This window comes from Indicator indicator, chromosome 1 (assembly GCF_027791375.1).
Source record: "Indicator indicator isolate 239-I01 chromosome 1, UM_Iind_1.1, whole genome shotgun sequence".
NCBI classification, from domain to species: Eukaryota; Metazoa; Chordata; class Aves; order Piciformes; family Indicatoridae; genus Indicator; species Indicator indicator.
In genome coordinates this window covers 129,863,599-129,880,710 of record NC_072010.1, presented here as the reverse complement: position 1 = coordinate 129,880,710, position 17,112 = coordinate 129,863,599, and the positions used below count along the sequence as shown (strand labels likewise).

The 17,112-nt window shown below is 49.7% G+C and overlaps 1 protein-coding gene across 1 annotated transcript in view; it reads right to left on the bottom strand.

The window, feature by feature from the left end:
* Window positions 1–17,112, bottom strand: part of SCML2 (Scm polycomb group protein like 2) — a 60,756-nt gene that overhangs the window by 11,082 nt on the left and 32,562 nt on the right. Inside the window, exons 7-11 of the mRNA XM_054383131.1 lie at window positions 9,055–9,305; window positions 5,491–5,626; window positions 3,728–3,931; window positions 2,102–2,284; window positions 246–359 (exon numbers count right to left, since the gene is read on the bottom strand). Of these exons, the coding sequence (XP_054239106.1) occupies window positions 246–359; window positions 2,102–2,284; window positions 3,728–3,931; window positions 5,491–5,626; window positions 9,055–9,305 (888 nt within the window). The remainder of the gene's footprint in view (window positions 1–245; window positions 360–2,101; window positions 2,285–3,727; window positions 3,932–5,490; window positions 5,627–9,054; window positions 9,306–17,112) is intronic.

Below are 17,112 nucleotides of genomic sequence, written 5' to 3'. Positions count from 1 at the left end.
TGAGGTCTTTCACAAATACAGGGTAGGAGGTTCAGGAGGAGGACTGCTGGAACTTGCAGTAGATCTTCCCTAAGTGCAAAGCCTGCGCCAGGGATCAATAATTAACAACACTTTCACCCTGACCTGTCAAAGGCTGGAGACAAACCAGACACATACCTTGAACTTGGTCCTTTTTTCCTTTTTTGATTGGAAGTACTGAAAGCATAAATATCCCTCACAGAGAACCCTGACATCAATGTAATTACCTTCAGACGGATGAGCATCCTTGCGGGGAAGCTTAGGGGAAAGAGGAGCAGGAGACGGCGGAGAGTCCTGAGAGCAGCGTTTGGCGCTCCTGTTCTCAGGGCTTTCTTCTTTTGCTGTCAAGAGGAAAGCCACCACCTATTATTTCAGCAGAAAGCTGCTGGTGGGGAAAGCCCAGGGACAAAAGCAAAGCCACACATCAGCCATTCACCAGGTTCTCAGCCACTTTAAGGCACAGCTTAGTTCATACTGTCAGCACATAAAAGACCTCCACCATGGTTACTGCACTACAAAGAGTTAAACCTCATGACTTTCACTGACAGATTCAAGATCCTTTCTCAGAATCCTTGATTCCCTAAAGGAGCACCTGAAAGACAAGGCTCAGCCATCATCAGAGAGCTGCAAGGAAGCTCCACACCCAGTCTGAATCTCACCAACCTGCTCTGATGGACTCACAGGATTATTGAGGCTGGAAGAGACCTCTGAGATCATCCAGTCCAGCTATGACCTAACACCACCACAAGGACCAGACATCAAAGTTTCCTCAGTTATGGCCCCCACCTACCCTGGGAATTGTAATACCAGGCTCTCCAAATGACCTGATGGGATGTCTTGTGCAGGTTATGTTTTCCCCTCACCCTACCTTCTGTGCCACACAAAGATAGTTGTCTCACACCAAATATATCACAGATAGTCGCAGCAAACCAAACCTTTCCTTCTAGGAGACTGAAATGTCCAATTTTTGGGGCCCCCCACTGGTTGAGGTGAATAAAGAGGGAGGAAAGGACCTTTTACTGGTCTGGGAGGGGCTAGACTGAGTTCCCCTGCAAGGCAAGGCCCCTTCCATGAGGCAGCAAGCATATTTTATAGGTTTGTTTTATGATCCCAAGATCAATGTAACAACTGAATGGTGTAGTTCTGAGCTTGTCATTGGAGCAGGATCACAGTTGTACAAGACATATGTTTCCTGGCTTGACTCCAAGGAGGAGTCTTCTGAACAAAATGATTTCTGCACATGTGGCATGAGCTATCCCCATCCTGTCAGAGCACTGCTGCACTGAAACCAGTCCAGGAGGAACTGAAGAAAGAGACTTGGGTGAAATGATCGATGAGAAGCTCACTATGAGCTGGCAGTGCCCTCCTGCAGCCCAGCAGGCAGCTGTGTGCTGGGCTGCAGCCAGAGGAGTGTGGGCAGCAGGGCAGGAGAGGGGATTCTGCCCCTTGGCTCTGCTCAGACCTCACTTCCAATCCTGCCTCCAGCTCTGGGGTCCCCAGCAGGAGGACACAGAGCTGCTGGAGAGAGGCCAGAGGGGGCCACAAAGATGATGCAAGGGCTGGAGCAGCTCTGCTGTGAGCACAGGCTGAGGGAGCTGGGGGTGTGCAGCCTGCAGAGAAGGCTCCAGGGGCACCTCAGAGCTGCCTGCCAGGACCTGAAGGCTGCTGAGGGTGTCTGGAGCCAGGCCAAGGGGGAATGGTTTGAAGCTGAGGGTTAGAGTGGAGCAGGGTTAGAGTGGAGCTGAGGAAGAAGTTCTTTGGTGTGAGGGTGGTGAGACTCTGGAACAGGCTGCCAAGGGAGGCTGTGGGTAGGCATCCACAACCTCCCTGGAGGTGGTGAAGGCCAGGCTGGATGAGGCCAGGAGCAGCTGAGCCTAATTGAGAGATGTGCCTGGGCATGGTGGGGAGGTTGGAGGAGGTGAGCTCTGAGGTCCCTTCCAACCTAAGCCCTTCCAGGATCCTCTGAATTGGATTTCCTTCAGCCAGCTCAGTTCACAGGCAGACAGAGTCAACAGCTGCATTACAGACAGCTGCTGTCAACACTGACCACCACCACCAGCAAAGAAGAGCTGTGTAGCAGTACCTGGTTTGCTCCTGTCATAGTCAGTGGGGCTGTGGGCACAGCCCATGTAGGGGCTGAAAGGTTGGCTGCTGAAGAGGTTATCACACTGCAGGCTGTGGCAGAGCTTCTCCAAGAAGCGCAGGACGAAGGAGGCGCTGTTCACGGCGGGGAGATTGATGGAGTGCTTCTCCCCATCAAAGGCAGCTGGGGAGAAGAAGATGATGGCAAACACCACCCAACCACCACGAGGCATGGCAAAACACCCTTCTTAGCTTAAACAGGTTAGTAAGTCAATAAATAAAGTTAAAAACCTGATGGTTCAGCTTGGTTCTTCTTGCTGGGTACCTCCTAACCCACTCCACCTACCCCACTGCCCCTGGGACCTTGTTTTCTTGTTGTTTCCACCCAAAAAGTCATGAGAGGATTGGTGGTGGTCCTCCATTTGGGTGCCTCCTACTCCAACAGACTGGGGGAGGAGGTCTTAGAAAGCAGCCCTGAGGAAAAGGACTTTGGGATGCTGCTGGATGAGAAGCTGGACAGGAGCAGGCAGTGTGAGCTTGCAGCACAGAAGGCAAATCTCAGCCTGGGCTGCATCCTCCTCTGCTCCAGCTGGCACTAAAGAAGTTTTTCCTCATGTCCAACCTAACCCTCCCCTGGCACAGCTTCACCTCATTGCCTCTCCTCCTGTCTCTGGGTGCTTGGGAGAAGAGACCAACCCCAGCCTCACTCCAGCCTCCTTGCAGGGAGCTGGAGAGAGCAAGGAGCTCTCCCCTCAGCCTTCTCTTCTCCACACTGAACACCCTCAGCTCCCTCAGCTGCTCCTTGGCTGATGCCTCCAGACCCCTCCCCAGCCTGGTTGCTCTTCTCTGGACACTCTCCACCCCCTCAAGGTCTTTCCTGTGCAGAGGTGCGCAGGGCTGAACCCAGTGCTCAAGCTGTGGCCTCAGAAGGGCTGAGTGCAGAGGCAGCAGCACTGCCCTGCTCCTGCTGCCCACACTGGTTTGATGCAGGCCAGGTTGCTGTTGGCCTTCTTGGCCACCTGGGCACACTGCTGGCTCATGTTCAGCCACCTGTCCACCAGCACCCCCAGATCCTTTTCCCCCAGGCTGCTTTTCAGCTACTCTGCCCCAAGCCTGTAGCATTGTTTGGGGTTGTTATGACCAAAGTGCAGGACCCAGCCCTTGGCTTTGTTAAACCTCACTGTACTGAGCTCAGCCCACAGACGAAACCTGCCCAGACCTTTCTGCAGAGCCTTCTTCCTACCCTTTGAGCAGATCAACACTTGGTGCTGCCTGCAGACCTGCTGCTGGGGTACTCTTGAATCACTGAAGCTGCTATTTCCCTTGTACTAAGTTAACTCCACAAATAACTGGCTGCTAAATGAGGTTGCAGAGGCTCTCTTTAGAACAAGAACCCACAAGAATACTCTGCAGATGCCATTCAACACTGCTGTTGGAAGTGTTCAACAGGAAGTGTTGAACACATTCCCCAGAGAGATTGATTACACCCCACCACTACTCTCTTCCTACAGAAATTATTTGTGCTTAAGTAACTACGAAACCTCATTGCAGACAGTTCAGTTCTTCTGCCCCAGCTCAAATCCACACCCAGGTGAAGACACAGAAGAAATAAAGCATCTCCACATACCAGTTATCATTTCCCCTCCATGATGGCCAGACTTCAGAAACCCAAAGACTGTTTTGGCTTGATAGGCACAATCCACACAGGCCTGCACAGCCTGCTGAAGGACCACATTGACAGGACCTGGGCCAAAGTGATCAGGAAGCTGCTGAACTTTCTTCTTCTCCAGGTGTGGCCCAGAATTTCCATGTTTGTTGACATAAACACACACTGAAAAACAAACAAACAATCAAACAAACTAAAGCTCTATTGACTGATGAGGAACCAAAATAGGTCCCCAGTTGTAGAACTGCAAACCACCTTTTCAGTTTTAACTTTGACTACAGCCAGCTCTGCAAACTCCAACACAGGAAGGACATGGACCTGATGGAGCAGGTCCAAAGGAGGCCACAAAGATGCTCAGGGGGTTGGAGCAGCTCTGCTACCAGGACAGGTTGAGGGAGCTGGGGGTGTTCAGCCTGCAGAAGAGAAGGCTCCAGGCACACCTCAGAGCAGCCTGCCAGGACCTGAAGGGGCTCCAAGAAGGCTGCAGAGGGACTGTGATCAAAGGGCTGCAGGGACAGAAGCAGGGACAAGGGTTTGAAAGGAGAGCAGAGCAGATTGAGATTGGATGTGAGGAACAAGTTGTGCACCATGTGGGTGCTGGAACACTGCAACAGGTTGTCCAGGGAGATAAGTTGAGGCCCCATGGCTGCAGATACTCAATGTCAGGCATCTACAACCTCCCTGGGCAATCTATTCCAGTGTCTCACCAGCCTCACTGGAAAGAATTTCATTCTACCCTCCAGTCTCAATCTGCCCTCCTCAAGCTTCAATCCATTCCCTCTCATCCTGTCACTCCCAGCCCTTGGCAAAAGTCCCTTCCCAGCCTTCCTGTAGCTCCCTTCAGGTACTGGAAGGTTGCTCTAAGGTCTCCCTGGAGCCTTCTCTTCTCCAGGCTCAACAGCCCCAACTCTCTCAGCCTGTCCCCACAGGGGAGGTTCTCCATCCTCTGAGCATCTCTGTGGCCTCCTCTGGACCCTCTCCAGCAGTTCCAGGTCCCTCTGGTGCTGGGGGCCCCAGAACTGGAGGCAGTGCTGCAGGTGGGGTCTGAGCAGAGCAGAGCAGAGGGGCAGAATCCCCTCCCTGTGCTGCTGCTCTCCCTGCTCTGGATGCAGCTCAGCACACAGCTGCCTGCTGGGCTGCCAGGGACCATTGCTGGCTCCTGGGGAGTTTGTCACCACCTGACACCCCCAAGGCCTTCTCCTCCAGCCACTCTTCACCCAGTCTCTATTTGTACTTGGGATTACCCTGACCCAGCTGCAGGACCTTGTACTTGGCCTTGTTGAACTTCATGAGGTTAGCTTGGGCTCAGCTATGCAGCCTGCTCAAGTTCCTCTGGATGGATCCCTTCCCTCCAGTGTGCCAACTGGACCAGAGAGCTTGGTGCCAGACCTATCAGAAGCCGCAGCTATAATGCAGACATTAAAATACTATCTCTGCAGGGTAAAGCTGTTACACCTACAGGCAGCTGGATAATGATTTATAGCAGTAAGTTTGGAGCACATTTTTCATCAGGTGATACAAGTAGCTTGCTTGAAGCTTGGGAGGAGAACAGGTTTAAAACCAGACAAAACTAGGTAAAAACAGGTGAAGAAGAAATCTTCTAATTGAATAATCACTACAGAGAGGAGGAGATAGAAGGTATAAAGCAGGGTATGAAATGCCTCACACTGCTAGTTTGCTTTGAAGCCATTTCATGTAATTCAGTTTTGTTCTTTGTCTTTTACCTGTGGATATAACTGCTGCAGTTGCCCCAGGTAAACTCATTCCATCTTTAAGTATCTGTGTGGTGCCACTGTCCCCCTCAGGAGCAGAATGAGGAGCAGGAGCTGCAGGAGTCTGTTGTTCTGCCAAGATTTTTTTCTGGTTAGAGAGGAAAACAGAACAACAAACAAACAAAGTCACAATGCTTAATGTTTTCTAACAGGCAAAACTTTCTGCTATCAGTTATCCTCTTACTGAATGTGTGCAGCTCCTTGATGCAAAAATACTTCACACAGAAAAGATGAAGCCCAGGAAAGGAAGACCAGGAACTGCTAGTTTGTATTTTCAGCTGCTTAAATAAGGCAGTGAAAGACAAATGCCTTAAAAAGGAACCCATCTCCATCTAAAGAGGCTGAAAAGAATGAGCTTTATATACTAATTTATGACTCTGAAACATCTTGGAGAGCACTGAAGAAGCATTTTGGATGATATTTCTTTCCACACCCTTCCCATCACCTGGGTTTGACAGAGTTAGCTCACAGAACGGCTCAGGTTGGAAGGGACCTCAGAGCTCAGCTCCTCCAACCTCCCCTCCATGCCCAGGGACACCTCTCAACCAGACTCAGCTGCTCAAGGTCTCATCCAGCCTGGCCTTCAACACCCCCAGGCAGGAGGCAGCCACAGCCTCCCTGGGCAGCCTGTGCCAGACTCTCACCACCCTCACACTCAACAACTTCTTCCTCAGCTCCACTCTAACCCTGCTCTGCCTCAGCTTCAAACCATTCCCCCTTGGCCTGGCTCCAGACACCCTCAGCAAAAGTCCTTAGCTGCTCCAACCCCCTGATCGTTTTTCTGGCCCTCCTCTGGACCTGCTCCATCAAGTCCATGTCCTTCCTGTGTTGAGGGCTCCAGAGCTGGATGCAGTGCTCCAGGTGAGGTCTCAGCAGAGCAGAGCAGAGCAGAGGGCAGAATCCCCTCTCTCAACCTGGTGGCCACACTGCTTTGGATGCAGCCTGTTCAGCAGTACTCCTCCTCTGCAGGTTCAGAAGCAGCACATTTTCTAAGCAGTATATTAAAACCAATGCAGAAAGCCATCAAAATATCCACCTGCGTAAGTGCAGCAGTGCTCAACTTCTTCACAACATCCATAAAGAACACATTCACTTTTCTGGGGGTGAAATCTAGAGCGCTTTGAGGAACATTTCTGTGCTCCTTAGGGTTGAGAGAAGATAGCTTTGTTTTGAGAAACTCCCTGGCAAGATGGCCCTGGGTGCAATTGCCATCAACAATAAAGATCAGACTGCCAAGGCTTGGCAGTGCCTTCTGCATGAGGCCAGGTGGCTCAGGCCAGCAACTGAGCCAAGCAGTCCTGGAATTGCCTACGTGGTGTCAGAAAAGTCTCTCTCCATCCTTAACACAGAAAGGGGAAAATGCACCTGGGAAATTTGAGCTTTTGATGTGAGGTGTGATATTCCTGAGGGCCTCCCTCTGGAGCAGGGACAGCTGTCTGTCCCCACGCTGAGCTGAGAGGAAATGGGAGAAAGGTAGGCATGGGGACCTGGTTTAGGTGTGAGCCTTGCAGAACAGGGTTCTGGGTTGGACTTGGTGATCCTGAGGCTCTTCTCCAACCTGAATGTTATTGAGATTCTGTGAAAATCAAAACCAAACACTGAACTGCAAGGCTGAGGAACCATACAGAACCAACCAGGTTGGAAGAGACCTCCAAGATCATCAAGGCCAACCAATCACCCAACCCTAACTAATCAACCAGACCATGGCACTAAGTGCCCCATCCAGGCTTTTCTTAAACACCTAGGGCTAATGGATATAAACAAGGGGATATGAACTCCAGCACAGGAGGTTCCACCTCAACATGAGGAGGAACTTCTGCACTGTGAGGCTCACAGAGCACTGGAGCAGGCTGCCCAGAGAGGTTGAGGAGTCTCCTTCTCTGCAGACTTTCCAGCCCTGTCTGGATGTATTCCTGTGTGACCTGTGCTGGATTCTATGCTCCTGCTCTGGCAGGGGAGTTGGACTGGAAGCTCTCCAGAGGTCCTTTCCAACCCCTAACATCCTGTGGTCCATCCTCCACACTGTCACATCAGCAGAGTTAGGCCCAGCCAGCACTTCCCTACCTTCTGCTTCAGAAGCAGCAAGGGGGCTGTGGTTTGGAAGCAGAGCAAGTTGTGCTTGCTCAGCTCAGCTTCTCACACTGTGACCCCAAGCCAGTGACCAGCAGTAGACTCTGCTCCCAAAGCCATGCTGCTACACCAGACAAAGCCATGCTGCCACACCAGACAAAGCCATGCTGCCACACCAGGCAAAGCCATGCTGCCACACCAGGCAAAGCCATGCTGCTACACCAGGGAAGGCCATGCTGCTACACCAGGGAAGGCAATCTTCCCAGAAGGCTTCACCACATTTCCTCTGCCAGATTGTCCCCATCTGGCCTCTACCAGCTAGGAGGGCAAGACAGCTCTATGTGCCTGCACAGAGCACTGCTCACAGCCTGGCAGCCCATGGCAAACATCTCAGCTTTGCTTGTGGGGTGGAATTGAAGGGCTGTGATACACACCGGCAGCAAGGCTTTTCCTCAAAAATCTCTAGAGGGAATTCTTTGCATTGCTATGCAAAGGGAACTTTGGACAGTAATGAAGGAGGTGCACAGAGAATTTTTCCTCTGTCATAATGAAGAAGAACACACATGCCAGCTGTGAGAGGCAATCAGAAAACAAAGCCCAGCCTGCAGCTCATCCTTATGGAGAGGCTTAGAAATCTTCTAAATGGAGGAGAAAAATGACACAAGACTCATCCCTCTCCAGCTTCCCTGAAGGGAGCCTGCAGGAAGGCTGCAGAGGAACTTCTCCTGGGAGTGTCTAGAGACAGGCCAAGGGGGAATGGTTTGAAGCTGAGGCAGAGCAGGGTTAGACTGGAGCTGACAGAGAAGTTTTCCACCTCAACACGAGGAGACAGTTCTGTATGGTGAGGGTGATGGAGCCCCGGAGCAGGAGTCTCCTTTTCTGGAGCCATTCCAAAGCCCCCTGGCTGTGTTCCTGTGTGAGCTGCCCTGGGTGCTGCTGCTCTGGTAGGGGGATTGGACTGGATGATCTCTGGAGGTCCCTTCCAACCCCTAACACTCTGTGATCCTATGCAATCTGAATTCTGCAATGAAACCCTTGCAGTTCCTAAGCCTTGGTTTCTAAACAACAACCCAAACCATTCCATTTCAAATACCAAATTGACACAAACTCTATACATGTTTCAGTAACAAACTAAGAGCCTAAAAGCTTCCCTGGCTCTGGGAATGTTCCTGGCAATGGTTATTCCAGAACAGTATTTTTTCCACACCAACAATGTGCCCGTAAATAAATAAATAAATCAGGAATTTTATGCTGGAATAAAATAATCCACAGAAGTCTATCCTGAAATATTCCAGAACAGCTCTTCTGGACTCTTTCTTGTAATCAGTTGCTGCAAACAGGAAAGCCCTGAAGGCTGAGGACAGAAAATGAAATAATAATGAAAAAGAAAAATTCTCTTGCTAGAAATTGTTGCAATACAAAGTAGAGCAGTAGAGGTGAACTAACCTTTTTTCCAGGTTTTAAACTTTTTTTCCTTGTTTTAAGATTTTCAGTGTGAGAGCTGCTTTTTGTCAGCGGGATAGTTTTAGGAGACCTGCCCTTCTTGGCAGCTGCAGACTGGCCCAGGGGCTTGCCCCTGCCTGGTTTCCTGCCCCGTGGTGCTGGTACTGGAGCAGCTTTCTGTGGAGACTGCATGGAACGTCTGGTCACTTTGGAAGGGGAGGAGTGGATTTTGGCACTGCTCTTTGGAATGGAAACTGAGGAAAAAAACAACACAAAACAAAACAAAAATGAAAACAAAACAAAACAAAAACCAACTCAACCCAACCAAAACCCCAAACCAAACCAACAAACCCCAAAACAAACCCAATCCCAAACCAAACCAACAAACCCCAACCCAAACCCACAAAACAAACCCAACCCCAAATGAAATCAACAAACACCAGCCCAAAAAAAACCCAACCCCAACCTAAACCAACAAACAAAAAACCCAACCAAACCAAACCCAAGCAAATGCCAACCCAAACCAAACAAAAAAACCCCAGACCAAACAAAAAAAAAAAAAAAACCAACCCAGACCAAACCAACATAAACAAAAAAAATCCCAACCCAAACAAAAAACCTCAAACCAAACCCAAAAAACCAAAAACCCAGACCAAACCAACCCAACCCAAATCAAAAACATCCACACCAAACCAAACCAAAACACCAACCCAACCTCCCAAAAAAACCCCCAGGACCAACCCAACCCAACCCAAAACCAAAGCAAACCATAAAAAAAAAAGAAAAAAGGAAGAAGAGGAAAAATACAAAACATCTCGAAATGAATGATGGAAAGCAACTTTTCTAACAAAGACTTAAAAAAAAAAACAAACCAAAAATAGAATTAAAATGTAGTGTACAGTTTACATGGTAAAATACATAGATTTGGGTGGTTTGAACTGCAGTGGATATCAGGAAATAACTTCATTAAAAGCAAAATGGAAATCTTTATATCTTTATACTCTTTACATTCCTTACACCTTCACATTCCTTACACCTTCACATTCCTTACACCTTCACATTCTTTCAGAGGGACTTTCCTAAGAGAAAAGCATTCCACTAAATACTAAGAAGAATTAATGCACTCACCTCATAGATGCTTCCCATCGGTTAATTACAGTAAGATATTGATGAAGTGCCATTCATCAGACCACCTCCAAAAATACTTCACAAGTTATCCAGCCCAGAACAAATCAGTTCTCCTTTAAGAGCAGTTTGCTCAATCACAAGTGATGCTAACTGCTTCTAAGGAGCTACAAAACCAGTTCTGAGTGCTGAAGACCATCACCCAACCAGAGAGCAGAAACTGATGGACTCAATGATCTCCAGAGGTCCCTTCCAACCCCTAACATTCTGGGATCCTTTGACAACAGGCAAAGCATAATGGCTGCAGCAAAAGCAGTGAGGCCAGCAGGCTGAGAGAGGTGATTCTGCCACTTTACTCTCTAAGACCTCCCCTGGAGTACTGTGTCCAGATCTGGAGCACTCAGCACAGGAAGGACATGGACCTGATGGAGCAGCTCCAGAGGAGGGCCAGGAAAATGATCAAGGGGGTTGGAGCAGCTCTGCCATGAGGCCAGGCTGAGGGAGCTGGGGATGTTCAGCCTGCAGAAGAGAAGGCTCCAGGCACACCTCAGAGCAGCCTGCCAGGACATGAAGCGGCTCCAAGAAGGCTGCAGAGGGACTGTGCCCAAAGGGCTGCAGGGAGGGGATGAGAAGCAATGGTTTGAAATGAGAGCAGAGCAGATTGAGATTGGAGGTGAGGAACAAGTTGTGCAGCAGGAGGCTGCTGCAACACTGCAAGAGGTTGGCCAGGGAGGGAGCTGAGGCCCCATGGCTGGAGATGGTGAAGGGGAGGCTGGGGAAGGCTGTGAGCAACCTGCTCTGGTGGAGGATGTCCCTGCTGAGTGCAGGGGGTTGGGCTGGATGCCCTTGGGAGCTCCCTTCCAGCCCAAACCACTCTAGGATTCTATGTGCCTGATTTAACTCCTGTGACCTGCTCATGAACAGAAGCTGGCTGCACTGAGAGCAAAATGAAACCTCCAGCAGCTTGGAACTGTACCAGGACAGCATTTGGGGTTTTTCTGTAATGAAGTTTGAGAATTCCAACACTTAACTGATTTATTTAGGGCTGCTTTCAAGAACTCAGGAGTCTTTGTTCATAGACTCTCAGTCCAGTATCTCCATCCTCTCCAGGTCCCTCTGGACTGCATCCCATCCCATCCCGGTGTCAGTCATCAGCACCTCAGCTAAACCACTCTTGCAGACTAGTGGAGCACAGGGGGCTGCTAATAATTAATTTCCTGGATTTTTTTATTCATTTGGACTATTTATTCTCCTAGAATATTGGTAAACAAATAGAACACAAAGTAAAACTCCCAGATACATAGAATCATTGTTTTGGAAGAGACATCCAAAGCTTATCCAGCCCAACCCCCTGCACTCAGCAGGGACATCCTCCACCAGAGCAGGTTGCTCACAGCCTTCTCCAGCCTCACCTTCACCATCTCCAGCCATGGGGCCTCAGCTCCCTCCCTGGCCAACCTCTTGCAGTGTTGCAGCAGCCTCCTGCTGCACAACTTGTTCCTCACATCCAAGCTCAATCTGCTCTGCTCTCCTTTCAAACCCTTGTCCCTGCTCCTGTCCCTGCAGCCCTTTGGGAACAGTCCCTCTGCAGCCTTCTTGGAGCCCCTTCAGGTCCTGGCAGGCTGCTCTGAGGTGTGCCTGGAGCCTTCTCTTCTGCAGGCTGAGCACCCCCAGCTCCCTCAGCCTGTCCTCAGAGCAGAGCTGTTCCAACCCCCTGATCAAAGCAGATCTTGAGAGAAGAATATACTTAAAGATTGTGTAACAATTTTAATGCCCAGCTCCACAAGTGCCACTCACCTTAGCACTCCAGCACTTAGCTTTACCACTGCTACTTTAACTCTGAATTTTTATTCAGGAGTTAACTGTTAAGCATTTGCAGTAGAAAAGTCATCAGTAGGATGAAACGCAGCCTGCAAACAGGCTTCTTACAAAAGAGAAGCACTGCTGAGACATCTGGAAACCTGTAGGAGCATTTCCATCCCTTGCTAGTTGGTTTGGTTGCTACTCTGATATCAGAAGAAATCTCTTGATTAGGGCTGGTTGCAATCCTGATACATCAGATAGAGACATCCTATCCCTAGGTATCTCAAAAGGACCTTCTGGCTGTGAGGTAATCACTTTCCCTTTTATTATGCATGCCAAAAGTTCTTCTCCTATGCAATGACATCTTACAAATAAGATGAGCAGATTTTAACCCAGTGCTGGCACTGCACTCTTCTGATGCTTCCAAATTCCAGAATGCTAAACTTGCCTGCTTGGAAAGCAAAGCAATACCAACTGGATGCAGCAACTGCACCTTGTGTGCTGTATTACACTTCTAAAATGCAGCTATTTGTATTGATCTTGTGCCACACAACTCCTTGTTTAACTACACTACCACAGCCTGAGAAAGAAATGTTGCCTTCAATTCTTTCTGCCTCTTGCCCATGATGAAATCTACCAAATGCACTTCCAGCCTCACACAGCAGGATCACAGAAACATTCAGGTTGGAACAGACCCTCAGGATCCCCAAGCCCAACCATTAACCCTACTCTGCAAGGCTCACCCCTTAACCACATCCCCAAGCACCACATCCAAACCACCTTGAAACACCTCCAGGCTTGGGGACTCCACCACCTCCCTGGGCAGCACATTCCAATCCCTCACCACTCTTGCAGGGAGAAACTTTTTCCTACTGCCCAATCTCAATCTACCCAGTGACAGCTTGAGACCATTCCCTCTTACTCTGTCACTGATCACCTGTGAGAAGAGACCAGCACCAACCTCTCCACAACCTCCTTTCAGGTAGCTGTAGACAGCCAGGAGGTCTCCCCTCAGCCTCCTCTGTTTCACACTAACCATCCCCAGCTCCCTCAGTCACTGCTCTTCAGATTTATTCTCCAGGCCCTTCCCAGCTTCCTTGCCCTCCTCTGCCCTGGCTCCAGCACAGCTAAGCTAAGATTAAACACACAACCAATTGCAATGCCAGCAGGTTCTTAGGAGCACAGCTATGAATTTCAGGACACTTGGGCTATTCCCTGCTCCCTCCCAGAAGGACATTCAGCAGACAAAGAGTAACAACCCCAAACATCTCCAACCACTTCAGGCTGCCCTCTTGAACCACACACATCATCCAGGTCCCTTTATCCCAGCATCTTCCTACCTGTGCATGCAGGAGGACCAAATATTAGCAGCATTAACCACTAAGGGGGGGGGTTGTCAGGTCTCATTTGGTATTTTTCCCCTTCAGCCTAGGGCTCAAGCAGCTGTTTTCAATAGCAGGCCTGCAACAAAGCCCAAGCTGCCTGGGCAGCCTCTGGGAGATAGCAGCAAATGAGGAGGCTGCTATTTGCATTTGTTGATTTAAAGAGAGGGATGGGGAGGAGGGAATGGGCAAGACCGCTAAAGTAATTCCCATATTGTCTGCAGGCTGTACTGACAGTGATCATCAGTCACCTGCTCAGACTTCCTTCACCCCAGCCTTCAGAGGGAGACCAAAGGTTATGCTGGGTCACAGGATCTGGAGGGAAATGAAAAGCCATGCAAAAGAAAAAAAAAAAAGGGAAAAAAAAAAAGAGATGCCAAGCCCACTGCATCTGCAGCCAGAGTTATCCCCACCAGGCCACATGCTCCAAAAACCAAGAGGTTCTTAGAGCCTCCTGAGAACTTGGTGAAATCTAAGGATGAAGAGAATAGGGAGGGAAAAAGCCAAGCCAAGCTCTGCAGGCACTCACTGCAGTATTTAGCTGGGGATGTTTACAACCAAAAAAAAAAGTACCCCAGAAAGGGCACATTTGCCTTTCCAGGATGCTGCTTTGCATCACAAAGAGCTTCTCATTTGCACAAACAAAACCAAGCTGTTTGTGGCTGTTGCTCTCCACACACACACAATTAGCCACTGCTCCTGTTTCAGGAGTGGGATGCACTGCATGGCACCACCTTCCCCAGCCTCTTACACCCCAAAGCTGCAGCAGTAACTGAATGGCAGGGATCATGTTGAACAAAGAGCCTTCACCACAGCAATGGTAGCATCTAAAGTGCTGTTTTCAAAGCTCGCAGAGCTCCAGTTATAGTCATGCTAGTGAGGGCTGCAGGTGAGCACCTTCACAGAATCACAGTAATCTTCAGGTTGGAGAAGCCCCTCAGGATCCCCAAGCCCAACCATTAACCCTGCTCTGCAAGGGTCACCCCTAAACCACATCCCCAAGCACCACATCCAAACCACCTTGAAACACAGCCAGGCTTGGGGACTCCACCACCTCCCTGGGCAGCACATTCCAATCCCTCACCACTCTTGATGGGAAAAATGTTTTCTTCATGACCAGTCTAAAGCTAACCAGTGGCAGCTTGAGGCCATTCCCTCTTGTCCTGTCACTAATTACCTGTGAGAAGAGACCAGCAGCAACCTCTCCACAACCTCCTTTCAGGTAGCTCTAGACAGCCAGGAGGTCTCCCCTCAGCCTCCTCTTCTTCATACTAAACAGCCCAACACACAAACAGCTTTCAATGCTCATTCAAAGCATTCTTTTTTTTTCTTTCTTTTTCTGTTTCCCCTTCACCCCACTACCCAACCCAAACCATTCTGTGAGGATCCCTACAAACTTTGTACCCAACATATGTAAGAGAAACCCCAAATCCAGTACCTTGGAACTCACAGCCTAAAGATGCTGAGTCTTCATTCAGAGCAAGCAGATCCACTGCAGTCAGCTGAGCTCATTTGCATGACAGATTAGACTTTAGATGAGGGACAAATTCTGCTGGCAGAGGCAGAAAAACTGCCCAGGCACATGCCAGGACTGCAAAATTGAACCCCAGAATGTTATCCCCAAGATCTCCTGCCAGAGCAAGGCAGATATTTAAGACAAGAGTGAAACTGGAAGCCACTGAAACCTCTGCTCTTGGGAAGGGGATGGGACAGATGACAGCTCAGGAGCCTAAATTCACTCCATGCAATTCTAAATCAGTAAAATTCCCTCAAAATAACCCTTTTTCTCCATGTTTTTATGGGAAGCAAGGGGCAGGGGGGGAAAGAAGTTCAGATTGGTAATATTTAAAAGCATTAGCAACCTACCATTCAAGTTAGTGTCAGAGAGCAGCAATCACAAGGCAAGACCTTTAAAAGCTGAAGGGAAATGACATGAAGCAAGGCAGGGGTTGCCCTACATTCCCTGAACACAGCACTGCAACCTTAGGTGGTGCTTGGGACAGTAAAAACAGCAATTCAGGGTTTAAATCAGCATTTAGAATGGCTCAGGTTGGAAGGGACCTCAGAGATCATCTAATCCAACCCCCCTGCCATGGCAGGGACACCTCTCAACTAGACCTGTCCCTGCTCCTGTCCCTGCAGCCCTTTGGGAACAGTCCCTCTGCAGCCTTCTTGGAGCCCCTTCAGGTCCTGGCAGGCTGCTCTGAGGTCTGCCTGGAGCCTTCTCTTCTGCAGGCTGAACACCCCCAGCTCCCTCAGCCTGTCCTTGTAGCAGAGCTGCTCCAACCCCCTGATCATTTTCCTGGCCCTCCTCTGGATCCTCTCCATCAGGTCCATGTCCTTCCTGCACTGAGGGCTCCAGACTTGTACACAGTACTCCAGGTGAGGTCTCAGCAGAGCAGAGTCAAGTGGCAGAATCACCTCTCTGGCTCTCCTGGCAGTGCATCTTTGGATGCAGCCCAGGCTGTGCTTTGCAGCACCAAGCTCACACTGCCTGCTCCTGTCCAGCTTCTCATCCATCAGCACCCCCAAGTCCTTTTCCTCAGGGCTGCTTTCTAGCACCTCCTCCCCCACTCTGTATTGATAGTGAGGATTGTTCTGGCCCACTGATAGCCCCAGACACCCATCCTAGAAGCCCAGGGGTGTAGGATGAGTGGAGAGCAAGGGAGGAGCACACTGACAGCTAGCAGGACAGGCAGCAGCCAGGGCTGAGCCAGAAGGGGACTTGCTCCTTGCTCCTCAACTTCCTGCTGCCCTGCTCCTCCCTTCTGCTTCCCTGGGCTGGTCCATTTTGGTGTTTGGGTTTTTTTTTCTCTTTTTCCTTTGCTTTGCAGACCCTGGATCTGGTCATGAGAGCAGATGAGTGCTAGACAACACCAGGATGGGTAAGGTGGCAGCAACACCTGAGCACCCAGACTGGAGGCTGCAGGATGTCTTTCAAGACAGAAATGATTCTGTTTGTACTGCAGGATTTTTCCTATGTCCCTCCTGAAATGCAAGCAGAGTTTTCTTCTGAGAATAGCAAAACCTGTCCCATCCACAGATAAAATAAACCATGAGGCAAAGAGGTTTAACAATTTACCCTAAATCCATGTCAGCATTCCACAGCAGCGGTAATGGAAATGCACCTCCTGAGCTCCAGCCTGGGGTTTCAACTATAAAATTAACCTTCTTGAATACAGTAAGTTATTACCATGACACTCTTGACAACTGGCAATGGAGGTGGAAAAGATTAGCAATTTTTCACAACAGCTTACTGCCAAGGATTATAAAAATTTATGTCCTCGTGTCTCCATTCAGCAAGAGAGCCACACAAAAGCTCCAGGATCTGTACTGCACCACCAGCTCTGCCTAGCAGTGTTGCCATCAGTTCTGCTTAAACGGTAGATGCAAGACATGAATTGGTGAGACCTCACCTGGAGTACTGTGTCCAGATCTGGAGCACTCAGCACAGGAAGGACATGGACCTGATGGAGCAGGCCCAAAGGAGGCCACAAAGATGCTCAGGGGGTTGGAGCAGCTCTGCTACCAGGACAGGCTGAGGGAGCTGGGGGTGTTCAACCTGCAGAAGAGAAGGCTCCAGGCACACCTCAGAGCTGCCTGCCAGGACCTGAAGGGGCTCCAAGAAGGCTGCAGAGGGACTGTGCCCAAAGGGCTGCAGGGACAGGAGCAGGGACAAGGGTTTGAAAGGAGAGCAGAGCAGATTGAGCTTGGATGTGAGGAACAAGTTGTGCAGCAGGAGGCTGCTGCA